This window comes from Macaca nemestrina, chromosome 12, assembly GCF_043159975.1.
Source record: "Macaca nemestrina isolate mMacNem1 chromosome 12, mMacNem.hap1, whole genome shotgun sequence".
NCBI classification, from domain to species: Eukaryota; Metazoa; Chordata; class Mammalia; order Primates; family Cercopithecidae; genus Macaca; species Macaca nemestrina.
Window position 1 is genome coordinate 89,795,928 of NC_092136.1, and position 23,740 is coordinate 89,819,667.

Here is a 23,740-nt window from a genome sequence, read left to right on the forward strand (position 1 = left end):
TCTACTAAAAATACAAAAAAATTAGGCGGGCGAGGTGGCGGGTGCCTGTAGTCCCAGCTACTCGGGAGGCTGAGGCAGGAGAATGGCGTAAACCCAGGAGGCGGAGCTTGCAGTGAGCCGAGATAGCGCCACTGCACTCCAGCCTGGGCGACAGAGCGAGACTCTGTCTCAAAAAAAAAAAAAAAAAAAAAAAAAGATTCCACAATAACTTATTAATTAAAATAACTTAATTAACAAATATACACATTCAAGGTGGTTATCCCATGTATAACCATAAAGTAATTACATTCCATGAAGTTACAAGGAGCTCACAGGCTCTCACATATTGGGTCTCAGAACACTATTTGTCTCATATATGGGAGGTCACAATAAATCATCATGAAACCAAATTTTCATTTACAACCAAAGCAAAAGAAAGGCCTCAGAGGGGAAGAGAAGGAGGAAGGAGGAAAATCATAGATAAGAGAACTTTTAGAAACATCAAAAAAACTCACAGATCCATTTTCATAATCCAGAAACACCCCAACCCGACCCAGAGGCCTTTGCACATGCTGAATTAAAGGTGGAGAGATGGTGGAGAGACTATAGTGATTGTTCCTCTTTGAGGAAATTAACAAAAATGTTTCATCAGAATCAATAACAATATTGGTATCGGCTGTCCTGGAATCTCTACAGACTCCCAGAATCCAGGTGGAGGAGTGGGTCACATCCACTTCCCAGTAATGCCTGCCAGAAGTGAACACTTGCGCTCCCCACACAGCAAAGCTCTCCACTCCCTGGGGATCCATGGGCGCACTGCGAAGGTCATCTCCAAATATCACATGTCTCACATCCTCAGAAAGGCTTATATAGCAAGGAGTCATTTCCGTGCTCAGAGCATTATCCACTGACAAGGAAAAAATACTATATTAGTGAGAGCTATGAGGGACAGAGGCTCTGCGGCCCAATTATTCACTTCATTTGCCCTTCTTCCAAGAAAATACAGAAAAAAGGAAGCCAAGAGAGTTCAGCGCCATGCATCCATGAAGATGAAATGTCATTACAACTCTACAGCACATACAATTATATATTGTTCCTTAAATAATAGAGAAAAAAGTGACCATATCCCTGGGCAAAGTAATGATTTAATGTCTACCTCTGCACAGTTTGTTTCAGGACATATCAACAATTTTTTTCTTTAATAGAAAAACTTTCTCATATTATTTGTCTTTAAGATCATCAATAGGTAGACATCACCTTGCTGTGATGTATTTATTGGAATGTAAGTTATGCCTGTTACAGTCTCAAACATCAAAACTTTGGTAGAAATTAACACATGTAAAGTTTATAAGTTTCTGAAAGCATACTCTGGCTTTAAACTATCTGTTTAGCCCCCGATTCAATCTGCTGTGGGTTCCTGCCCTCTGCTACCTAGACCTGCTCTCTAGAATGAGCCTAACATGGTTAGGCCGTGTTCACAGATCCCTCAGCTTTCAGTTGTTACGAGATGTATCTGACGGCATTAGAATTATCCTGATTATGGACATTTTAGTCATTTTCTTTGTTGATCAAAAAGTTCTGAATTTATAAATAGTAAAGTTTACTTGTAAAATGAATGTAAATGCACATAGAATAGAACCAATTAAAAACCATTATGCCAAATCTAAGCCTTCAAAATTGAATTAAATTGAATACACACAAAATACTGATGCCACCATGAGAATTAGTGTCTTCATAACTACATGACATGAATATTCTTTGTCCTCTTATTCTGAAGATAAAGTATGTATCTTGCTTCACATTTTCATCAAACTCTAACTCAGGAAATTGAGTTTTGATCATTGTAGTATTACTATGCAGGTAGAGAAGATGCACATGTTTTGGAAAACTATGTATTACCTACACGTCAAAAATAATAAAACTTAATGGGAAAAGCCTCGACCAATGGACCAAATAAAGAAATGATTTGAGGCTGGACTGCCAAGCAGCTGGCTCTTACCTCTGAAGTTGTTGAGCATGTCTAGGACTCCAGTTATGCGCCATGAAGTGAGCTCTGGGTTCACTGGCTGGGGCTTTTGCATCTCTGCCAAATCAGCCCTGCAAAAAAATGGTCTCAGTTATATTTCCAGGTCCAAAGCTAATCACACAGTCATACAAAGATATCATATTTTCATATAAGATGTTTCCTCAGAATTCTGTCAGTTTTGGTTAACTGCATGTGCATTTTATTCCACACTCTATGGGCCATACAAATGTTACTTTTTCTGAATTTTATTGTATAAAAACCCAATTTCGCCAGATATGCTGTTTTCAGATATTACACAACTTCTAAACTCATTAAAAGTCATTACCTCCCTCTGCCCATCACACCTCCTGAGGGAATTAAGAAATCCTGGAGGCCGGGCGCGGTGGCTCAAGCCTGTAATCCCAGCACTTTGGGAGGCCGAGGCGGGCGGATCACAAGGTCAGGAGATCGAGACCACAGTGAAACCCCGTCTCTACTAAAAATACAAAAAATTAGCCGGGCGCGGTGGCGGGCGCCTGTAGTCCCAGCTACTCAGGAGGCTGAGGCAGGAGAATGGCGGGAACCCGGGAGGCGGAGCTTGCAGTGAGCCGAGATCGCGCCACTGCACTCCAGCCTGGGCAACAGCGTGAGACTCAGTCTCAAAAAAAAAAAAAAAAAAAAAAAAAGAAATCCTGGAAATATTTCAGAGAGCAGAAAACTCAGACAAAAGCATTTGGGACCACAGCCTGCAGTTGTCACTAATGTTAGTCAGTGTCTAACAGAGAATGTTCACTGACAAAAAAGGCTTTAATCTTTTGAGCAAAACAAAGGAGTCTAATTCCAGCCTGAGAACCCTGCTGCTGAGGGTCCTGAGGCAACCATTTTCCTGAGGTCTTTCCTAGAAATGGATGTATTGTGATGGAGCAGGTCCTGGTCATTGATGCTTTTAGGAACAAAACCTTCCTCCTCAGCCCACCCAGAGGGAATCTCTCTCCTCCCTCTGTCTTTTTTTTTTTTCAAACCTTCCACCCCTCTAGAGTAGAATCCAACACTATGATTCCTCAGAGAAATTTTGTATTAAGATTTGTGGAGTAGGGCTGGACAGGATGGATGGACTGGAAAGAACAAACTTCAGAATGGCAAATTGTTTTTACGTATATATGAATTCATACAAATTTTCAGATGAAAACTTCCCAGACCAAAGAGAAGAAGACCTCAGGCCCTCTTTTGAAAAAAAAATGGAAATAGCCACTCAGAATGATATTAGTACCTCAAAATGTGTACACCCCGTTCATTCACAAGAGAATGAACTTTTCAGAAATAGCATTTTTTAGTGTAAACTCACCTTGCCGATACATTTCTCACATCCTGCAAAAAATAAAAGATAACGTTAATTGTGAGAGATTTTTCCTTCTGTATCTTTTCTCATACTCTTGTTTCTTTCTGTTTTAGTGTTTTTAAAATGTGTATCTTTCTATTCCCCTCTAGGGAATCATTCAAGGCTACGTTAATAACAGAACCTCAACTAAATAATGAATAGCTTCATCAGTGGGCATGAAGAAGAAAGGAGCTGAGCAAGAGATGGTGGAGCAAAGCAAAGATGTCTAGGTTTCCAGTGTCATTAATTTCCTAATCTTATTTCCAAGGAAAGGTCTGACCACTCATGACAACTATTAAAACAAAACAGAACCATTTGAAAAACAGAGTACACGGAGATTGATGAGCAACTTTCATAAACCTCGCCCCAGAAAGGGGAAAACCCTCAATGTCTTCAGCAAATCACTGTTGTGTGGGACATCAGAGAGTGAGGAGGAACTAGGGCATATAAATGGAGTATTACTAACCTTCCCCTAGCCTCAAGTTCTAATGATTTTAGATTATCTCTATGTGTGGATAGTACTCTAAATTAGATTGAAGAGAATTTTGTTATATGTGATCTGCTAAAATGATAAAAATTTCCCAAAGATTGGTATACCGAAGTATGCAGTAATAAGTGACTGGACAAATGTAATGTAATGGTGGGAGTCAGACAGCATGTGTCACTTAGCTTAGAGCAGTGACATATGCAGGTGACATGTGCATGTCCTGGCAGCAATGTCCAGCAAGGGTTTCCTGTCTCTGAAGATGGACCCTCCCTCCTCACCTGGAGCAGCTCCACGTCAGGCATGTGGCACGTCTCCCACAGCACTCTGTACATGTCTTTCATCCTTTCTAAATGTTGGGTCATTCTCACTTGACTGTCTTGTAGTTGTTGGAAGAGCTCTTCTGCTTCTCTTTCCAGTGCCTGCAGATGCAGCTGCTCTTCCTCATGGAGAAGTAGATGCATCTTTTGATATTGAATAGTGATTATCACCTTCCTTAATGAGACATAGTCCTGCAGAGATGTTTGGTTAAAAGAATTGCATGTTCTCATTCTCAATAGAAAAGTTCAAATAATTATATGCTGGGTGTAATCAAGCAATTTGTAAACTTTCTGCCTTGCTCTTGCAAAGAGTCTTGAATATTTGGTGTTTTTTTTCTGTCCATCTTTTTCAATATTCTTATTCTCTCTCCCCTTTTAAATCAAAACCTATATAAAGACTTCTGGTTTCTGTCACTGTGATGCTTCTTTACAGTTCTTACTGAGTCCATTATTTCCTCTATTATTCTCTCTTTTAGGATTTTTCCATGTCTAATTCACCTAAATGTTAAAGAACATTTAGCCATACATCATATTATGTGTGTTTTTTTTTTACTTTTACTATATTTTTACTCTATATAGTATTCTATTTCTTTCCTCTTCCTCACACCCAGTCTTAGTGAAATGTTGTCTCATCTGCAGTGTCTGAAAAATTGTATACCAACCTTCAAATTTGAACTAGAATACATAACATGCCATTTATCCAATATACTAGAATTCATTTGGCTAGCTTGTGTGGGCTTCTCTATTTGCGATTCCTATTATATCAATTGAAATCACTATATTTTCTTGGGATGAAATCACTATCTTTTAACTGGTAGTTTGAATTTAGCTAAAAAGTGTAAACCAACATTGTGTTTATTTGAGTAAAAATAAAGGAAATATTTTCATTCTTACCGCTAACGAACGAAATTTGCTAGTTTCCTGGTTTAGATTATTTTGTGTCTCTTGATTGATCTTCCACAAATAGTTCATTTTCTTTATAAGTTTCTCCTGAAAAAGAAGCAAGAAGCTTAGCAATAATGAAGACAGTATACTAGATTTCATCCCCTTATCAATTAAATAAAAAGTCTGTAATTGAAAGAAACATAAATTCAAGTTAGAGTGGAGTGGTCAGATTTTACCATGTTAAACAAATTTGGTCCTAATAATTTGGATGTGAGAAATGATAGAAATATAATAGAGAGTTTTAAGGGACCCTTTGGATAATATCATCAATTTTCGGAGGAACCGGCTTTTATATAAAATGACTTTGAAAAGTGTTCTTGGTGCTGGTCACCTGTTCCACAGCTCCATTCTACACGTTCGAACAATGTTTCTAAGGAAACCTCCTTTAGTGAAGTCTCAATACAGCTATGATTACAGTGCCAAATTAGTCAGCAACATTGAAAGGACACATTTATGTGTTATGATTGACATGGAATAATCACCACCTCCACCATCTGCATTCTCATCACCATCATTGTCATAGGCCCTCATCATTCTTATTTGGGATTATATACATATCAAACTGCCTTAGAGGCATCACATACCCTGCATTCCTCAGCAGCCCATCCCATTGGACTGTGGCTGTGAGCCATGTGCTCTGGTGACTCAGAGCAGGGCCCACAGAGAAATCTCTTGTCAGCCTCACAGAAGAGCTCCTTAGTTTCCTTGTGGAGCACACAGATATTGTGTGAGTTGTTGATGTTCTGAGGTCTGGTCTGTCTGGCTAGGGAAGCCAGCTTTTTGAGTGCCGCATTGGTGTTGAAGTCGGACTTCGCTGAGATTTTTCTGCACACAGGGCAGCGCATTGGTGCTCTGCCTTCTTCCCAGCAGAGGCAGAGGCAGGGCTTGCAAAAGCTGTGCCCACAGTCAATGGTGACCGGGTCTATGAAGTAGTTCATGCAAATGGAGCAAATGAGCTCATTCTGGAAGGCTTGCAGGCTGTCTGAATCCATATCTCTGAAAATGAAGAAAAAGGTGAGAATTTCTTTTTCTTATTTTTATTTGCCTTGATGCAAAGGAAAAAAGGGCCAGTGGACAATTTTCCTTGTCTACTTGAGGTCTGTCCAATATGTCTAATAAGTTAGCTCCAGTACAAACTGAGACATAGTAAATGCAAACGTGCTGGATTTATAAAGTTTCCCCTCAATAGCCATTGAAGATTGGGTCCAGGACTCCCTGAGATACCAAGATCCTAAGATGTTCCAGGCTCTTATTAGTAAATGGTGTGGGATTTGCATGTAACCTAAACCTATCCTCCTGAATACTTTATGTCTAGATTACTTTGAATGCCTAATACAATGTAAATGCTGTATAAATACTTGTAATGCCATACTGTTTAGGAACAGAAAGAAGATTATTAAAAATATGTACATGTTTGGCAGGGCGCGGTTGCTCACGCCTGTAATCCCAGCGCTTCGGAAGGCTGAGGTGGGAAGATCACAAGGTCAGGAGACCGAGACCATCCTGGCTAACATGGTGAAACCCAGTTTCTATTAAAAATACAAAAAATTAGCCAGGCGTGGTGGCACGTGCCTGTAGTCCCAGCTATTCAGGAGGCTGAGGCAGGAGAATCGCCTGAACCCAGGAGGTGGAGGTTGTAGTGAGCCGAGATGATGCCACTGCACTCCAGCATGGGTAATAGAGTGAGACTCTGTCTCACAAAAAAAAAAAAAAAAAAAAAAAAAAAAAAGGACATGTTCAGTACAGCTGCTTTTTTCTTCCTGTAAATATTTTTTTCTGAGATTAGTTGAATCCACGGGTATGAAACTTATGGATATGAACAACCAACTGTGATTCAAATGAGAAAATCAGACGAGAGTCCTCATGGTATTTTTGTTAAACAGGCCGTGCTCTCAATCATTCCCAGTTACTTAGCAAGCTTAAAGCCTGGGCAGAGGGTAAAAGCTGAGATGATTTCTCAGTCACTTATATAAGCTGATTCTTAATTCTTAATCTCGTTCTTAAGCACATTCTTAATCTCGTTCTGTCTCTGTCATTCTCTCTCAATGATTCCATGATGATAATATATGAAAGACACTTAGTATCTATGTTATTATTCTATACTCCCTGCCTCCAAACTCACCTAGGAAGTTTGCTCACACAATTTTGAAGTAGGTTTTATCTAAGATTGATTAATCAGAGTGGACTATCAACTCCTAAAATTATCAGTCATTAAATTTATCCTTTTAACTTTAATATCAAAACTCTTCCTTTCACTACATTAATTGTAAATAATATCTATTATTTTTAATTTAGAAAATTTTTTTCCCATAGTCAATTCAGATGATTAGAGATAACACTTTCACATTCTGAAATAATGAATATTTAAAATATAATAATTTATAAGAATTAATCAACAATTAATTATCTTCTAAAATAACAATAAAAGTGAAGTTATGTATTAGGTTTTCCACTCTACACTATGAAATCCAGAAATGCAGTTAATGGAAGCATGGCCACCAATTCACCATTCCTCTTAGTAAATTGGGAGTTTCTGCCACTTGGAAGCCCTTGTCAGAGGGTTACATCTGCTTGCTTTCTCTTTCTTTCTTTACCTTTTTGTTGTTGTTGTTGTTGTTGAGACAGTCTCACTCTGTCACCCGGGCTGGAGTGCAGTGGCACTTACTGCAAACTCCGCCTCCCAGGTTCAAGCAATTCTCCGGCCACAGCCTCCCGAGTAGCTGGTATTACAGACACCTGCCACCACGCTAGGATAATTTTTTTATGTTTTAAGTAAAAACGTGGTTTCACCATGTTTGCCAGGCTGGTTTCTAACTCTAGACCTCAAGCGATCTGCCTGCCTTGGCCTCTCAAAGTGCTAGGCTGCAAACATGAGCCATCTAAACATGGCCAATTAAAACTATTTTCAACAGCTTTCAAATCTAGTCTGCAAACTGCAAATTTTGAAGAGACAGCAAATAAGACCTTTGCAACAAGAATTTTCAAAGTAATTCAACTTTTTTTAACATTGACTTTGGTGTACATTATAACCATTACTACATGCCCACATTCTAGTGAACATTTTATCTATTTTATGGGTTCTATCATTGCATGAAACTATGGATATATATCTTTTCACACTTAAAATTATCTAACAATACAGAAAATAGTCACATAAGACGAATCAAATAGCAAGGGAACACAAACCATATGTTACAAATTGAAGATACTTTATATTGATTTTCTGTAAAATCACGAAGACAGTTACTTGTTTGCTTAGAAAAGACCCAAGTGTGCTGTCAGGTAAATTTAAAGTATTTTTAAGAGAAAAAGTGAGCATGCTGGGTTAACTGCAAATTTTATACTCACAAGGCTACTATGAATGGTCTCAGTCTAGAAGTTCTGTAGATATCCAGATTACAAGTAACCTCTGGTGCTCCAAAGCCCAGCAGCCACAAATCTGGTGGGTCCTCACTGAAGGAGAGAGAAGTCTCTGGACAAGCATCCTTTTAAAGGGTATGGGCCCATGAAAGACCACACCTACTTCCTGAGGTTGATTAGATTGCACAGAAAGGGGTAAATTGGCTGATTAGGTTTATAAAGTATGGAAAACCACACTTGGGGGCTCAAAGCTCAACAGACAAGTTTGGAATGAGATGTAAGAAAGCTGACTTAACACAGGCTATTGAAAGAAATATTTTAAGTATAAGAATTATTTCATTAAATATCACATGCTAATTTTTGTTTTTGTTTTTGTTTTTGTTTTTGAGACGGTATCTCACTTTGTCGTCCAGGCTGCAGTGCAATGGCTTGGTCTTGGCTCACTGCAACCTCTGCCTCTCGAGTTCAAGCAATTCTCCTGCCTCAGCCTCCCGAGTAGCTTGGATTACAGGCACCCACCACGAAGCCTAGCTAATTTTTGTGCTTTTAGTAGAGACGGAGTTTCACCATGATGCTCAGATTGATCTTGAACTCCTGACCTCAGGTGATCTGCCCACCTTGGCCTCCCAAAGTGCTGGGATTACAAGCGTGAGCCACTGCACTGGGCCACATGCTAATTTTAAAATTTTCTCACTCTGTTTTAAAATAATAATTGCTCAAGTGCCCAGCAGTTATGTAACTGAATATGTTCAAAGATAAAACATTAACTGGGATTACCAACACATCTGTACTGTGTAACTCTCTTGTTTAAAAAAGTACAAGGAACTCAATTGTGTTTCACATAATTGTATATATGATGGTTGATCGAATTAGTTGTAGCAACCTGTTTTTCTTATATTTACTATTTTGACTATTTCCTAATGATTGTTTTGACTATTTCCTAATGGATTTACTGCAGATTTTATACTCACAAGGCTACTATGAATGGTCTCAGTCTAGAAGCTCTGTAGATATCCAGACTACAAGTAACTCCTGGTGCTCCAAAGCCCAGCAGCCACAAATCCGGTGGGTCCTCCCTGAAGGAGAGAGAAATCTCTGGACAAGTGTCCTTTTAAACTGTATGGGACCATGAAAGGCCACACGCACTTCCTGAGATTGATTAGATTGCACAGAAATGGGTAAATTGACTGATTAGGTTTATAAAGTATTAAAAACCACACTTGGGTGCCCAAAGCTCAACAGACAAGTCTAGAATGAGATGCAAGAAAGTTGACTTAACACAGGTTATTGAAAGAAATATTTTAACTATAACAATTATTTCATTAAATATTATCACATGCTAATTATGATTTTTGTTTTTTGTTTTTTGTTTTGTTTTGTTTTGTTTGTTTTTTGTTGTTGTTGTTGAGACGGAGTCTCGCTCTGTCGCCCAGGCTGGAGTGGAATGACTCGGTCTCGGCTCACTGCAACCACTGCCTCTCGAGTTCAAGTGATTCTCCTGCCTCAGCCTCCCAAGTAGCTGGGATTACAGGCACCCACCACTACGTCCACCTAATTTTTGTATTTTTAGTAGAGACAGAGGGTTTCACCATGTTGCTCAGGCTGATCTTGAACTCCTGACCTCAGGTGATCTGCCCACCTCTGCCTCACAAAGTGCTGAGATTACAAGCGTGAGTCACTGCACCGGGTGACATGCTAACTTTAAAATTTTGTTTCTCACTCTTTTTTAAAGTTATAATTGCTTAAGTGCCTAACCATTATTTATCTGAATATGTTCAAAGATAAAACATTAACTGGGGTTACCAACACATCTGTACTGTGTAACCCTCTTGTTTAAAAAAGTACAGCAAGGAATTCAATTGTGTTTCACATAATTGTATATATGATGGTTGATAGAATTAGTTGTATCAGCCTGTTTTTCTTATTTTTACTATTTTATAACTATTTCATAATGATTGTGTTATATGAAAATAAAATTTGTTTTTTTATTCATCCACCTTTTTCAATAATTTTAAAACTGATACTTTACATATATATGTACATAACTATCTATATCAGTTATGTATTCATATTTTTAAAATTATATAATAATTATTTACACAATAATAATAATTATTATTTCTTTTTTTTGAGACGCAGTCTCCTTCTGTCACCCAGGCTGGAGTGCAATGGCATGATCTTGGCTCACTGCAACCTCTGTCTCCCAGGTCCAAGTGATTCTCCTGCCTCACCCTCCCGAGTAGCTGGGGTTATAGGTATCTGCCACCATGGCCGGCTAATTTGGGTATTTTTAGTCGAGATAAGGTTTCACCAAGTTGGCCAGGCTGGTCTCCAACTCCTGACATCAGGTGATCCGCCCATCTCAGCCTCCCAAATTGCTGGTATTACAGGCATGAGCCATGGCACCTGGCTGCTATTTTCACAACAATTATGTGCATAATTATGTTTAATAGTGCATGAAAGTTATTTTTAACACAGTTGCCATACTAATAGATTTTGTTGTCACCAATGTTTACACATAGTTGTATTCATAAATTATCTAATGTTTGGGGATTTTGTTCATTTCTATAAACTTAAAATTAACAAAACCTTGCTAGAAGTTGAAAAAGTAAAAATCTATATAAAAGTCACCATTTATATATTAATAGACATTTAAAAAATTATAAAATTTATAAAAGTCAGCATATCCTAGGAAAAGATGAAGTGGCTGTTTTTTTAATCGGTCCATGGCATTGCAAATTAGTGGGTTTTTTGAAGTGTCATTTGATCAGCATTATGCTTCAAAAAAATATCCAACAAAGTTAAGAAAAGGTAATCATAGATACTTATATGCAGACTTTCCCAGAAATGCTGTTCTTTGAAAACTGCTTCAAACAATTCTTAAAACGTTGCATATTATCTACCTAACTGTAGAGAAGAAAGACTTTCTAGTATTCTCACTTCTCAGGAAAAATTCATTTCTGTATTTTGTAGACCGCCCTGTATTAGACAGAAATAAATAATAAGCAACTTATGAGATGTATATAAAAGAATTTTAAAAAGTTGAAAATTATAGGGTTAGTAGCTGAAAAAGTTATTATCTATTTTACTACAACCGCGTTACCATGCAGGATAGGTAAGAGAGACAAAGTAGTATTTCCTTACCTAACTAAAAAATACTCTCAATCAAGTGAAAATGTCAAACATTTATTGATTACCAACTCTGCGCTAAAAACTGTTCTAAGTGCTTCACATGTTCTAGCTTACTTAATTCCTACAACCACCCATGGAATAAATAATATTTAATACTGATTTAAAGATTAAGAAATGTAAGAATAGGAAATTTAATAATTTGCCCATACGCATACTGTAATGAAGGAGGAGAACTAGGGTTTGAAACCAGGGAGTCTGTCTCTGAAAACTGTTTTCCTTTCAGTGACGTTAAATATGATGTCAAAGTATGTTCCTAAGCCACCAAATTACATACAATATATTGGGGGATGCTTCTTGCATGCTGGCAGAATTGATTGAAAGTTGACAAAGCTTTCAAGTATTGTGCAGGTTTTGGTCCATTTTTTTGAATACTAATATGCACACTGTCTTACATCTACCATACTGTCCAACTCTCTATCAATGACATGACAAAAATCCTGTGAGCATGCTCAGCTAAACCCCATAACAAAGGCATTGTGGAAATCACAGTGGGCGGTGCAGCTCTTCTTTTCAAAGCACAGAATGTCTCAGAGGGTCTCATTTACTCACAAAATGAGTGTCTACTATGGACTCTCCTTACTGGTAGAGATTGGAGCCAAAATAGTAACAAATCTGCATGTTCTGCACATGTATCCTGAACATTAAAGTAAAATTTATAAAAACAGTGTGAAAAAAAAAAAAAAGCAAGACTAAGTCTTTAAGGAGCTCATGGTTTAGTAGTAGATACAAAGGAAGGGACAGTGATCCTAAAAGTCTTCCTAAAAGAAACGACACATGAGCTAAAACCCAAAGGATGAAGGTAGCCTTGTCTTTTCTGATAGTAAAGTCTATGTGACAGCAGTTGTCATGAGAAAAGATTTCGGGACCTGGCATAGTGGCTCATGCCTGTAATCCCAGCACTTTGGGAGGCCTAGATGGCTTGACTGGTCAAGCTGAGAAGTTCAAGACAAGCCTAGGCAACATGGTGAAACTCCATCTCCACAAAAAATAGAAAAATTACACAGGCATGATGGTGTACACCTGTAATCTCAACTGCTTGGGAGTCTTAGGCTGGATGATTGTCTGAGCCCAGGAGGCAGAGTTTGCATTAAGCTGGGATTGTACCACTGACTCTAGCCTGGGGGACAGAGTGAGATCCTGTCTTACACACTCAAAAAAACATTAGTTCTGTTCTCTTGCTGGGTTGATGTCCTTCTATTACATCTAGGCCAGAATGCTTTCTGAAATGCAAATGTGCCTATATTCCTACCTGCTTAACCTTATTATGGGATTTTGACAAACTACAACAAAGTAGTTACACTCCTCTCGATGTCTTCCAAAACGTACTTGATGTATTTGATGCTCAATGTATGAATTTTTCTTCCCACAAATGCCTTGGATTCTAGTAAGGGTGAGTTCTTTGTATTTCTTTAGCTTGCCGCAATCATCCATACTTCTATTATTTTGTATAACATGATTACCTTGTCAGTGGAAATATAAATAAATAAAATTACTTTGAATCGCTCTGGCATTGCCCAGTAGAATTGAAGATCCACAAATTTTATAACCCAGATATTCCACCTATCAGAAGATACTGTCAGGAATGAGAATCTATTGAGTGTTTGCATTAGGAGCTATGTTCACAAAAATCAAAATACGAAAATCATTCCAAATATACAACAGCAGAAAATGAATAAATATATTTTGTGATGCATCATTTATCCAACGTTGGGTTATCCACTACAAACTCACTCTTGATTGTTTACATAAATAGATCTGGATCCTTTAAATACTTTTCCTTTGCCACATGTGATGATGTCAATCTTTGTGAGTAGAAAGCTTTGGAGAGAAATAACAAAAAAGTGCTTCCAATCTGCTTTGGAAATGACACCTCCAGTGTCTGGCCCGGAGGGCATACAGGGATACACCAATGCCCAGATTGTGTAGTTCAGGCTGCTGCTGTAGCACCCACTTCCTGAAGTTCACTGGGGCCCATGAGAACTCAGCAGCCACGAGCTTCTCCTGATACTGCCCTTTTCCATATTTGCAGTGGAGCCCGTCTGGCATGACATTTCTTCATAAACAGCTTCACCAGTGGCCCAGAAGGCAAGTTTCTGGGGAACTCTGAAGTGTGTATTTAAAGCAAGTTTTTCAAGCACAACAGTACCACGACGTCTAAACATTCAGTGAGGTCAAGGGGTGAGGGGACTCTCCAATGGCTACTCCAACTTCCCCCTGGAAACAATGGCAATTCCTTATATGTGCTCATCACGTATTATTTAGACTTCTTCTTACCTTCTTCTAGACAATATTTCCTTGCCCAAATGCTGTTATAATTAATCATTCTTTATATTAACTTTCCCTATTCATATTATTATATGTTTTCTCTTTCTTGATGGACCATGAATCTTACTTTCATTTACATAAATGCTATCCATCTATCTACTTACCTATCTATCTGAACACTTGAGGATCAGTGGAAAAAAATCCAGTACCATAAAACTATACAGTGTATGATTTTATTTAAAAAATTCAAACCTTAAAATATGTAAATAATATAGCCATGTGTGATAAAATTACAAAGAATAACAGAAGAAATAAAGATAAAAATAAAATTCAAGAAAGTGATCAAGCACAACTGTCATAGTGCATGGGGAACCCAAAGATATTGGAAATGTTATTTTCTTACTATGGCTAGTAGGTTCACAAATGTTCACTTCATTACTATTTTTCTCTATACTTGTGTGTTATAGTCTTTTATATAAATAAAATATTTTAATAAAAAATAAAGATTTCTTATGCTATAGAGGTATTACATTTACTAAAAGTGTAATTCAATCACTGTCCCAAGGAGTGTGTTGAGATAGTGATCCTCTCAGTCTTGGGAGGCCAGGCAAGGCGTGAGACCTCTGAAAACTTAACTTTTTATTTTTAATCAATAACAAGAAAATAAAAGAAAAAATATATACACAGACAAATATATGTACACTCACCTAACTGTATATAATATCCATCTTTATTTCTAATATACTAATTTTAAAATTCATCAATTTACCCATCATGATTCTTTCTGAGTGACATACCACACAAATTCATTATCGCTTCTCTAAGGAATCCTCTTAGGCTACTTGTTTCAAAGCCTCTGAAGCTGCCTGCACTGTGAAGGCTGCAACAGAAATCTTTCTCTTCACTTCTCCCCTAGCCTTGCAAGGGTCCACTTTCCTTTCAGTATCAAACAGAGCATTAGAAATGCCTGGAAATGACTCCCCTGAATACTTGCTGTGGCTGGTTGGAGCGTAGATGACATGCTTGTTGATAAAATAGTATGCTGTTTACTAGTTACCCAAATGATATGGAAGAGAAGCACAAGAGCACTCTACAATTCTAACACTGAATATTTCTAATTTAACAATTTGAATCAGTCACTTGTCAACTGAACTCCCACATTCGATCAACTCTAAAGACTAGTTTGGCCGGGCGCGGTGGCTCAAGCCTGCTACCCCAGCATTTTGGTAGGCCAGGGTTTGTGGATCACGAGGTTAGGAATTCGAGACTAGCCTGGAAAGCATGGGGAAACACGGTCTCTACTAAAAATACAAAAATTAGCCGGGCATGGTGGCACGTGCCTTTTGTCCCAGGTACTCAGGAGACTGAGGCAGGAGAACTTCTTGAACCCAGCAAGCAGAGGTCACAGTGAGCCGAGATCATGCCACACCACTGCAATCCAGGCTGGGCTACAAAGCGAGGCTCCATCTATTAATAAATAAATAAATAAATAAGACTAGTTTATGAAATGTGTATTAATTAATAATATTTGACTTCAAACAAATAACTTAAAGTGGTAAGTGGTTCAATGCTACAACAGTAACAACGATAAAGTAATCACAGCAATCATGCTTGGTGATAAAGTATTTACTTACAAGTTTTCTAATTCTTCAAATTAAACTACACAGAGTTGATATTAGTATTTTCCAGAGGAGGAAACTGAGGTCTGAGAAATCAAGTTACTAAATGATTTGCCTTAAGGCACATTACAAGTAAGTGCTGATTTTTTTAATATATCATAATAAATTATAGCACAATTGAGATCATTAAAGTCTTGTTTGTGATTAGCCAACCTATTGTGTTTTTTTGTCCTTTTTAAAAAAGCTACACTACCATGTTAGAATACTTAACATAAAGCATGAGGAAACATCAAAAACAATTTTGTAATGTTTCATATGACCACGACAGACGAATGTTTTATAGAATGGGCAAAGACAGTTCATGTCATAGACCTAGAAAGGAAGGACAAACTCTGAAGAGACAAATAAGGCCAGGATTGGTGGCTCATGATGATAATCCCATAAATTTGAGAGGCTTAAGTGGGAGAATTGCTTGAGGCCAAGAGTTTGAGACCATCCTGGGCCACATAGGGACACCCTGTCTCGACAAGTAAAAGTACAAATATTAGCTGGCCATTGTGGCACATGACTGTAGTCCTAGCGATTTTGGACACTGAGGTGGAAAGACTGATTAAGCCCAGGAGTTTGAGGCTGCAGTGAGCTAAGATTGCACACTGAACTCCAGCTTGGGAGACAGTGTGAGAACCTGCCTCTTAAGAACGACAACAAAATAAGCTGGGGCAATGGGTAAGTTAAAAATATGCTGCCATTGACCAACCAATCAAACTGTTTAAAGCATGCTCTTTCTCCCAAGCCAGACACTTTGATAATCCCTGGACAGAAAGACGGAGCCACTTCTGGTTGTCCAATGACTTAACCCCTTCTGCAATACATATAAGATCAACCTGGGGATGGTCAATGTTTGGCAAAAAAAAAATTACAATAGTCAAGATTTAGGAAGAAAAAACCTCTAAATATCAAAAATATGAAAAGGACAAATAAATATGTGTTTATTATATACCTTACATATAGAGAGATTTACTGGGTTTTATGTATGCATAAACAAAAATATATTTAAAATAGGAAACAGGCTAGAATTATATACACAAGAATATAATCATGATTTTATATTTTTCTGATGGAATTAGGAAGATATTTATTTTCTGCTGTGTCTTTCTTGATCTTTACAGTTTCTAAAATAAACATTATTTTAAAATAAGAAACAAAAAGATACTGAAAATAAAGACATGCAAAAATTATATTACATTGTATGAGAAAATATTATATTGATCATTTACTACATATATTTTGAAATTTTCTATTGACTTACAAGAAATCAACTATGATATATTTCCACAGTATAAAAAAAAAAAGAAAAAGTGATATTATAATAGGGAGTCATTTTTTCTTTTCCTACCTATAGACACTTCTATCTGGTAACCCTGAGGATCAATAAATGCTCATTACAGAAACCTTGGTTGATTATTCATAATTTTCAATAGTATTGGAATGAGAAATAAAATGAATATAGTTATAACTTCATGAAAATGTATTTCTACACACAAAGTAAAAAATTCAGAACAAAACTGAACTTAGTCATCTCTGGGAATTGGTTCCAGGACACTGATAGACATCAAAATTTGTGCATACTTAAGTGCTGAAGAAAAGACACATATATATGAAAAGTAGGCCCTCCTCTTCTGTGGAATTAACAAGCTGAATGTGAACAAACCACTAAACAAATCAAATTGATTTATCAGAATAATAATCCAGATTTTAGTATAAATTATTTAATATTTCTTTTTTTTTTTTTTTTTTTTTTTTTTTTGAGACGGAGTCTCGCTCTGTCGCCCAGGCTGGAGTGCAGTGGCCGGATCTCAGCTCACTGCAAGCTCCGCCTCCCGGGTTCGGGCCATTCTCCTGTCTCAGCCTCCTGAGTAGCTGGGACTACAGGCGCCCCACCTCGCCCGGCTAGTTTTTTGTATTTTTTAGTAGAGACGGGGTTTCACCGTGTTAGCCAGGATGGTCTCGATCTCCTGACCTAGTGATCCGCCCGTCTCGGCCTCCCAAAGTGCTGGGATTACAGGCTTGAGCCACCGCGCCCGGCCAAGACATGGAATTTCACTCTTTTGCCAGGCTGGAGTGCAGTGGCTTGATCATACCTCACCACAGCCTCAAACTCCTGGGCTCAAGAAGCAATTCTCCTTTCTCAGTTTCCTAAGTACTTGGGATTACAGTGAACAATACTGTATTTTCTACCCATCTTTGCTTGTTGATGTGAAATCTGCAGATAGAAAGGGCTGACCTTTTTTTTTTTTTAAATTGTGCTTAAGTAGACCTGTGCAATTCAATTCAGTGTTCTTCAAGTATGAAATGCATATTTTAAATTCCTATAATATGCAAATTAAGAACAATAAAATACATAGCTACCATATTTTTAAATCTTATAAAATACGATTCTGTTAAGGCTTATGAAAGCACATAAACAGCTGCATGTGCCAATGGGAAAAATGTTTACATTGATAACAACTAACTGATAAACCCTGGTATACAAATATAGGCAAGACTTTCTTCACCTTAGGTCTCCTAGTAATCTACTCACAGAAGTAATATCAACATTAAAATAAGATAATCTACTAAAGTTTAGTAAGATGCCTGGCAAATTATAAATATTTGCCAAGTGATAACTAACAATATTCTTATTTTTAAAGCTAAACCTATTAGGAAAACAAAACATGGTGTTTATTTCAGTCTTTCTACAATATCTGATTGCCTGCTATGTATCAGACACTCCTGGCTTTCACAGAACTTACATTCCAAAAGGAGTGATGGGGCTGCTATTGCAATAAGAATGATTTAATCTAATTGAAAGTGTATCAACAAGCTCTGGGTAGAAGAACAATGAGTCACTGAATTCAATATACTAATTCTGTCACACTGTACTTAACTAATGAGAACCATCATTACATTAAGAAAGCAATATTATATTCATTAATTTATCTCTTATTTTTTATAATTTTGCTTTACTCACAGCATTTAGAAATGGCTGATCACCTCCTATGAGCCAATTACTGTTTTGAATGTTTACACAATACATGATTTTTAATCTTCAGAGCAATTCTACAAGTTGGGTAGGGTAGTAGCCTCATTTCATCGATGAAATAATAAAGGATCAGGAGTTAAATAATTTTCCTGAACTCACATTAGATAGTTTTAGAATGAAATCAGAAGTCTATATTGTTTTTTCAACTGCACCCTGTTGACAAAGGAAAAATAGGAATAACTACAACCCCCATAATTTGGATTTCAGCTCTATTCAACATTCATAAATTTAGCATCATGAACTCAGATTTTGTAATAGTATATGGTAAATGAAACACAGACTGTTAGTAGCTCCTGTAAACAGATGAGACAATCAAACCAAGCACAATTCCAATAAAATGCTATGGGTTTCTGAATCAAATTTAGAAGTCATTGCTACAAATACAAAAACTGATGTGGCTAAACACATGTAAATGCACGTGCGCGTGCGCACACACACACACACACACACATTCTCTTTCTCTGTATCCTGTGTTAACACCCTGTGTCCTTTGATACAGGGGAGAGAAATCATACAAGAAAAGCAGGATGAAGACATGTCTCTTCCTTAGATTTCAAAGTTTTGGTTGAGAAATTCAACATTCAGCTTAATTTACTTAGTGAGAAATTACTATTACTATGTGCAATGCACTGCTCAGGTGTTTCAGGAATTGCAAACATCATGTAGAGACATAGACTGAATCTTTACTATCATTTGGAGACAATGAAACAAATATAGATATACTCCAGGAAGAAAAATCTGTGCGTCCTTAACAAACCATAATTCAAATGATGAGGCATTTTTGTCAGGGAGAGAAAACATCATTTTTCTTTTAAAGATAGAAAATCAGCTTCATGGAATCTGTTTAAATTTTCATTCTCATTGTTGACTTTTTACCCACATTAAAAAAACTGGAAAGAATTGTTAACAATAAGGAACAATTCTCCCAATATTCCTCTGAAGATAATGCAATGCTTATACTAACTGATTAACTCCCTTTAAGTTTTACCTATATTTGTTGAATAAAATTAATCAAATTATATTTACAACTTTATATTCTTTCTGCTTACTTCATATTTTGTTTAAAATGTCTTCTTATATTGTGTCTGTAATAACTTTTTTTTTTTTTTTTGACGGAAACTTGCTATGTCGTCCAGGCTGGCCACCTCCCGGGCTCAAACGATTCTCCTGCCTCAGTCTCCTGAGTAGCTGGGATTACAAGTGCCTGCCACAGCGCCTGGCTAGTTGTTTTCATTTGTTTTTTTTTTTTTTTTTTTTTTTTCTGGTTGTTGTTGTTTAGTAGAGATGGAATTTCACCATGTTATCCGGGCCGGTTTCAAACTCCTGACCTCAGGAGTTTTGCCTCACTCACCCAAAGGGCTGGAATTACAGGCATGAGTCACCACACCAGGCCTCTAATCACCAATTCTAATGATTATAAAATGTTCAAGTTGGTGAATATCGACTTCTTTAGTAATTTCTCTTCTCTTAGGCAAGAGGTTATTTTGAAATACTTGCTATTACCATTTTAGAACTCAAGTCTTTTTCAAAGCAATCTTTCTTTTCCAAGTTTGAGACTTTTTCTTAAGAAATAATACAAGAAATGAAAATACTATGACAAAATATAAAACTTTGTAACAGTTCTTGGACACTTTAACAATATATAGCTATTACTTTCAAAAAGATTAATGAAATTCACAATATTATCAGAAGTCCATGGAGAGTATATGCTTCAGTGTACCAGATAGAACAATGAGCACAACCGAGATGTAAATTGCTACGCTACTGTGAGCAGCAGAACAGCAAAAGGGTTCCATCTAATCATTTCAACAAGGGAGCAAACTTTTTATTAGGATTTCTTGCTAATATGAAAATATTCAGCTAAAAATATTTGTTTCCTAGGGAATGATATAAAGTATCAATAAGCATGATAAAATACACTATCACTATGAAATATAATAATTGCTGCATGAGATGAACACAGGGTTTCACAGAAAGATAAAGTATTTGAATGTTCACAAGGAGATTCTCAGATTTTTTGAATGATATTTAATAAACTTAGAGTTGAGCCTTGAACACTGTGGTGGTTGGGGTGACGAAAACCCACGTAGTCAGAAATCAGCATATAACGTTTGACTTCCTCAAAACTTAGTTATCGATAGCCTATTGTTGACTAGAAGCAGTGATGATAATATTCACAGTTGATTAATGCATATTATATATGTTATATGTATACTGTATTTTTACAATAAAGTTAGCTAAAGGAAAGAAAATATTATTAAGAAAATTAAAAGAAAAATATATTTAATATTCATTAATGGAATACTAAATATAATTAGTGGAAGTGGATCATATTAGGGTTTTCATGCTCATCATCTTCATGTTGAGTAATCAGAGAAGGAGGAGAAAGAGCAGGGGTTAGTGTTGTTGTCTCAGGAGTGGCAGAAGTGGAAGAAACTCCAATTGTAAGTGACTCACATAGTTGCAACCAGTGTTATTCAAGGGTCAATAGTATATATAGGTCAAAAGCTTTAAAACTGTATTCTCCAATTTTCTAAGTAAATTAAACTACATTACATTAAAAAATTTAATAGGAAATTTCTGGGAATGCGCGGGTGCTGGAAACTATATACTAGATAAACCATTGTACTATCAGATTTCCACATAGTGCACATATGTGATTAACACATATATCATGAGAGAGGCAGTGCCTAGAGATGTAGCAGAAAAGGTAACATAGGGTAGTTCAAGATGGGGCCTAGATGCATGGCTGAAGAATCTGTATTGATCATTTACTGATTTAAACATAAAATGAATATTGTGAAGAGAAGAGATGAAATTACATACCCATTCCGAAAGAAGTAAAGATTTCCTGATGGAAAAGTAAAAACAAATAATGTTAAAGACACACTAAGAAAGAAATTGGCTCTGTGTGAAAGAGAGAGAGATCATCAGCTTAATTATTTATATTATAAGTCATCTTGATACTTTAAAGGTGATATCCTTAAGGATATAACTTACAATACTTTTTTCTTCAAAATATAAAGTGCCTACTGTGTCTTAATAAGCATTCTAAGCCAAAACGGAAATGAAAAAAAGAGACAGATTTTCTTGCACCTAAAGAGCTAATGAGGTTGTAGGTTGAGAAACACAAATCAAAAAGTCAAAATATAACATTGAAAAAGTGAAGCCGGCACATTGGCTCTGGCCTGTAATACTAGCACTTCAGGATTCTGAAGCAGGAGGATCACTTATGCTTAGCAGTTCAAAACCAGCCAAAGCAACAAAGTGAGAGCCCATCTCTAAGAAAAGATAAACAAAATTAGCTGGGTGTTGTGGTAAGTTACTGTAGTCTCAGATACTGGCTTAAGTGAGAAGGTTGCTTGAAAATGGGAAGTCAAGGCTGCAGTGAACTGGTATTACACCACACTTAAGTCTGGATGACAGAGCAAGACCCTGTCTCAAAAAAAAAAAAAAAATTGATAGAGTGATGCATTGTGATAAGTTCTTTAGAGAAAAATATAGCAGGAAAGGAAAATAAAGAAAGTATCATAGACACAATTGATTTTTGTTTTGTTTTTGTTTTTGAGACAGAGTCTCGCTTTGTCACCCAGGCTGGAGTGCAGTGGCCTGATCTTGGCTCACTGTAAGCTCTGCCTCCCAGGCTTATGTCATTCTCCTGCCTCAGCCTCCCCAGTAGCTGGGACTACAGGCGCCCACCACCACACCCAGCTAATTTTTTTGTATTGTAGAGTCGGAGTTTCACCGTGTTAGCCAGGATGGTCTCGATCTCCTGACCTTGTGATCTGCCCTCCTCAGCCTCCCAAAGTGCTGGGATTACAAGCATGAGCCATAGTGCCTGGCCCAAAACTGAATTTTTAAGATCATGGTCAGAAAAGACATAGTATAGAATATATTTGGGCAGATACCTAAAAGAGGCTAGAAACTAAAGCATGTGGCTGTTTCATGTATTTCAGCCTTTTCCTAGCTTTTTAGGAAGAGATAACTAAATTAAAAATATCTAAATCTAAATTGATTATTTCTCCATACCATATTTGCCCCCATTGTCTATTACGAAAATTCTGATATAAAGGAGAAGGAATAGAGAAAATTGAGCCAGACCTCAAGGTTGAGAACAACTTATTTATGATCAGTAAAGTCTCATCATATGTACGGTAATTTTAGCATAGTAGGTGAGTGTTATTCCGTGTGAAATGAATCAAAATCTTACTCAGAATACTGAAAGAAAATATGACAAGTGTAGATGGAGACCAGAGACAAGTGCTCTGCTGCCTTTGGCGTAGAGCACAAGCAACACTTTTAAGCTTCATTACTTGTTTCTCAATATAAGAGGAGGGGAAAAGTTCTGCCTATTGACCTCGACAGCATCCTCCTGCAGCTAATCATCCTTCATTCCCCTTGTCCCTGAATTCCCTTGACCCGCCCCTCCTTCATTTGATTGGCTCTGTGTACTTAGGTTAGAATCAGAAGATCTGGGGGAACTGTGGCTTCTAAACATGTACGCTAGACTCTACCCATATCCAGCTCTGTGACCCTACAAACCTGCTCAACTGAATTTTCCTCCCATAGAGACACTCTTCCCGCTGAGTTTCTTTCCTCTGCTCCTAGAGCCAAATGGCATCTCCTGTCCTATTCCTGGATGGCTTAACCCAGGAAACCTCCTGGATCCCAGAGGAGTCAGACAAAGGAACGGTGGCCTTGAGGGTGCTGAGATTCTCACAGATATAAAGGGGATATCCTGAAATCTAGGGTTTATTCCTTCCCTTTTCTCTCCCTTACAGCTTCTGCTGCTCCTGGGAGCTCTGCTCTATCACTCACCCAGCTCAGACTGTTGCTGGGCCTGATAGTCTTTGCATAGCCAAGGTGATTCTCGAAGAACTCTTGTCTGCACGAGGTCTGAGCTGCTTCTCCAGAATCTGCAGCATGGTTTTCCATGACTGCATGAAGATCTGGAGCCACTGGTAACTAGGCAGAGAATGTTCTCATGTGTTCAACATGGCATGTCACTCCTCTCCATGAGCAGTGGAATAAATGCATTCAGATGAAGACCTGCCATCATTACTTTGTCAACTAGAAATACATTTCAATTTACCTTAGAGCAACATGTCCTA

At 37.4% G+C, this 23,740-nt stretch overlaps 1 protein-coding gene across 4 annotated transcripts in view; it reads right to left on the reverse strand.

Annotated features, from left to right (window-relative positions):
• Positions 1-391: 391 nt before the first annotated feature.
• Positions 392-23,740, reverse strand: part of LOC105484373 (tripartite motif-containing protein 64C) — a 48,925-nt gene continuing 25,576 nt past the window's right edge. For 2 of the 4 annotated variants that reach the window (XM_071075437.1, XM_071075436.1), the window contains exons 3-9: positions 15,269-15,395; positions 5,696-6,107; positions 5,061-5,156; positions 4,128-4,358; positions 3,330-3,352; positions 1,979-2,076; positions 392-886 (exon numbers count right to left, since the gene is read on the reverse strand). In XM_071075437.1, coding sequence (XP_070931538.1) covers positions 393-886; positions 1,979-2,076; positions 3,330-3,352; positions 4,128-4,358; positions 5,061-5,156; positions 5,696-6,103 — 1,350 coding nt within the window. In that variant the 5' untranslated portion in view covers positions 6,104-6,107; positions 15,269-15,395 and the 3' untranslated portion in view covers position 392. Of the gene's footprint in view, positions 887-1,978; positions 2,077-3,329; positions 3,353-4,127; positions 4,359-5,060; positions 5,157-5,695; positions 6,108-8,459; positions 8,587-15,268; positions 15,396-23,740 lie in introns of those variants that run through there. The other 2 variants (XM_011745910.2, XM_071075438.1) reach the window with 2 other exon arrangements.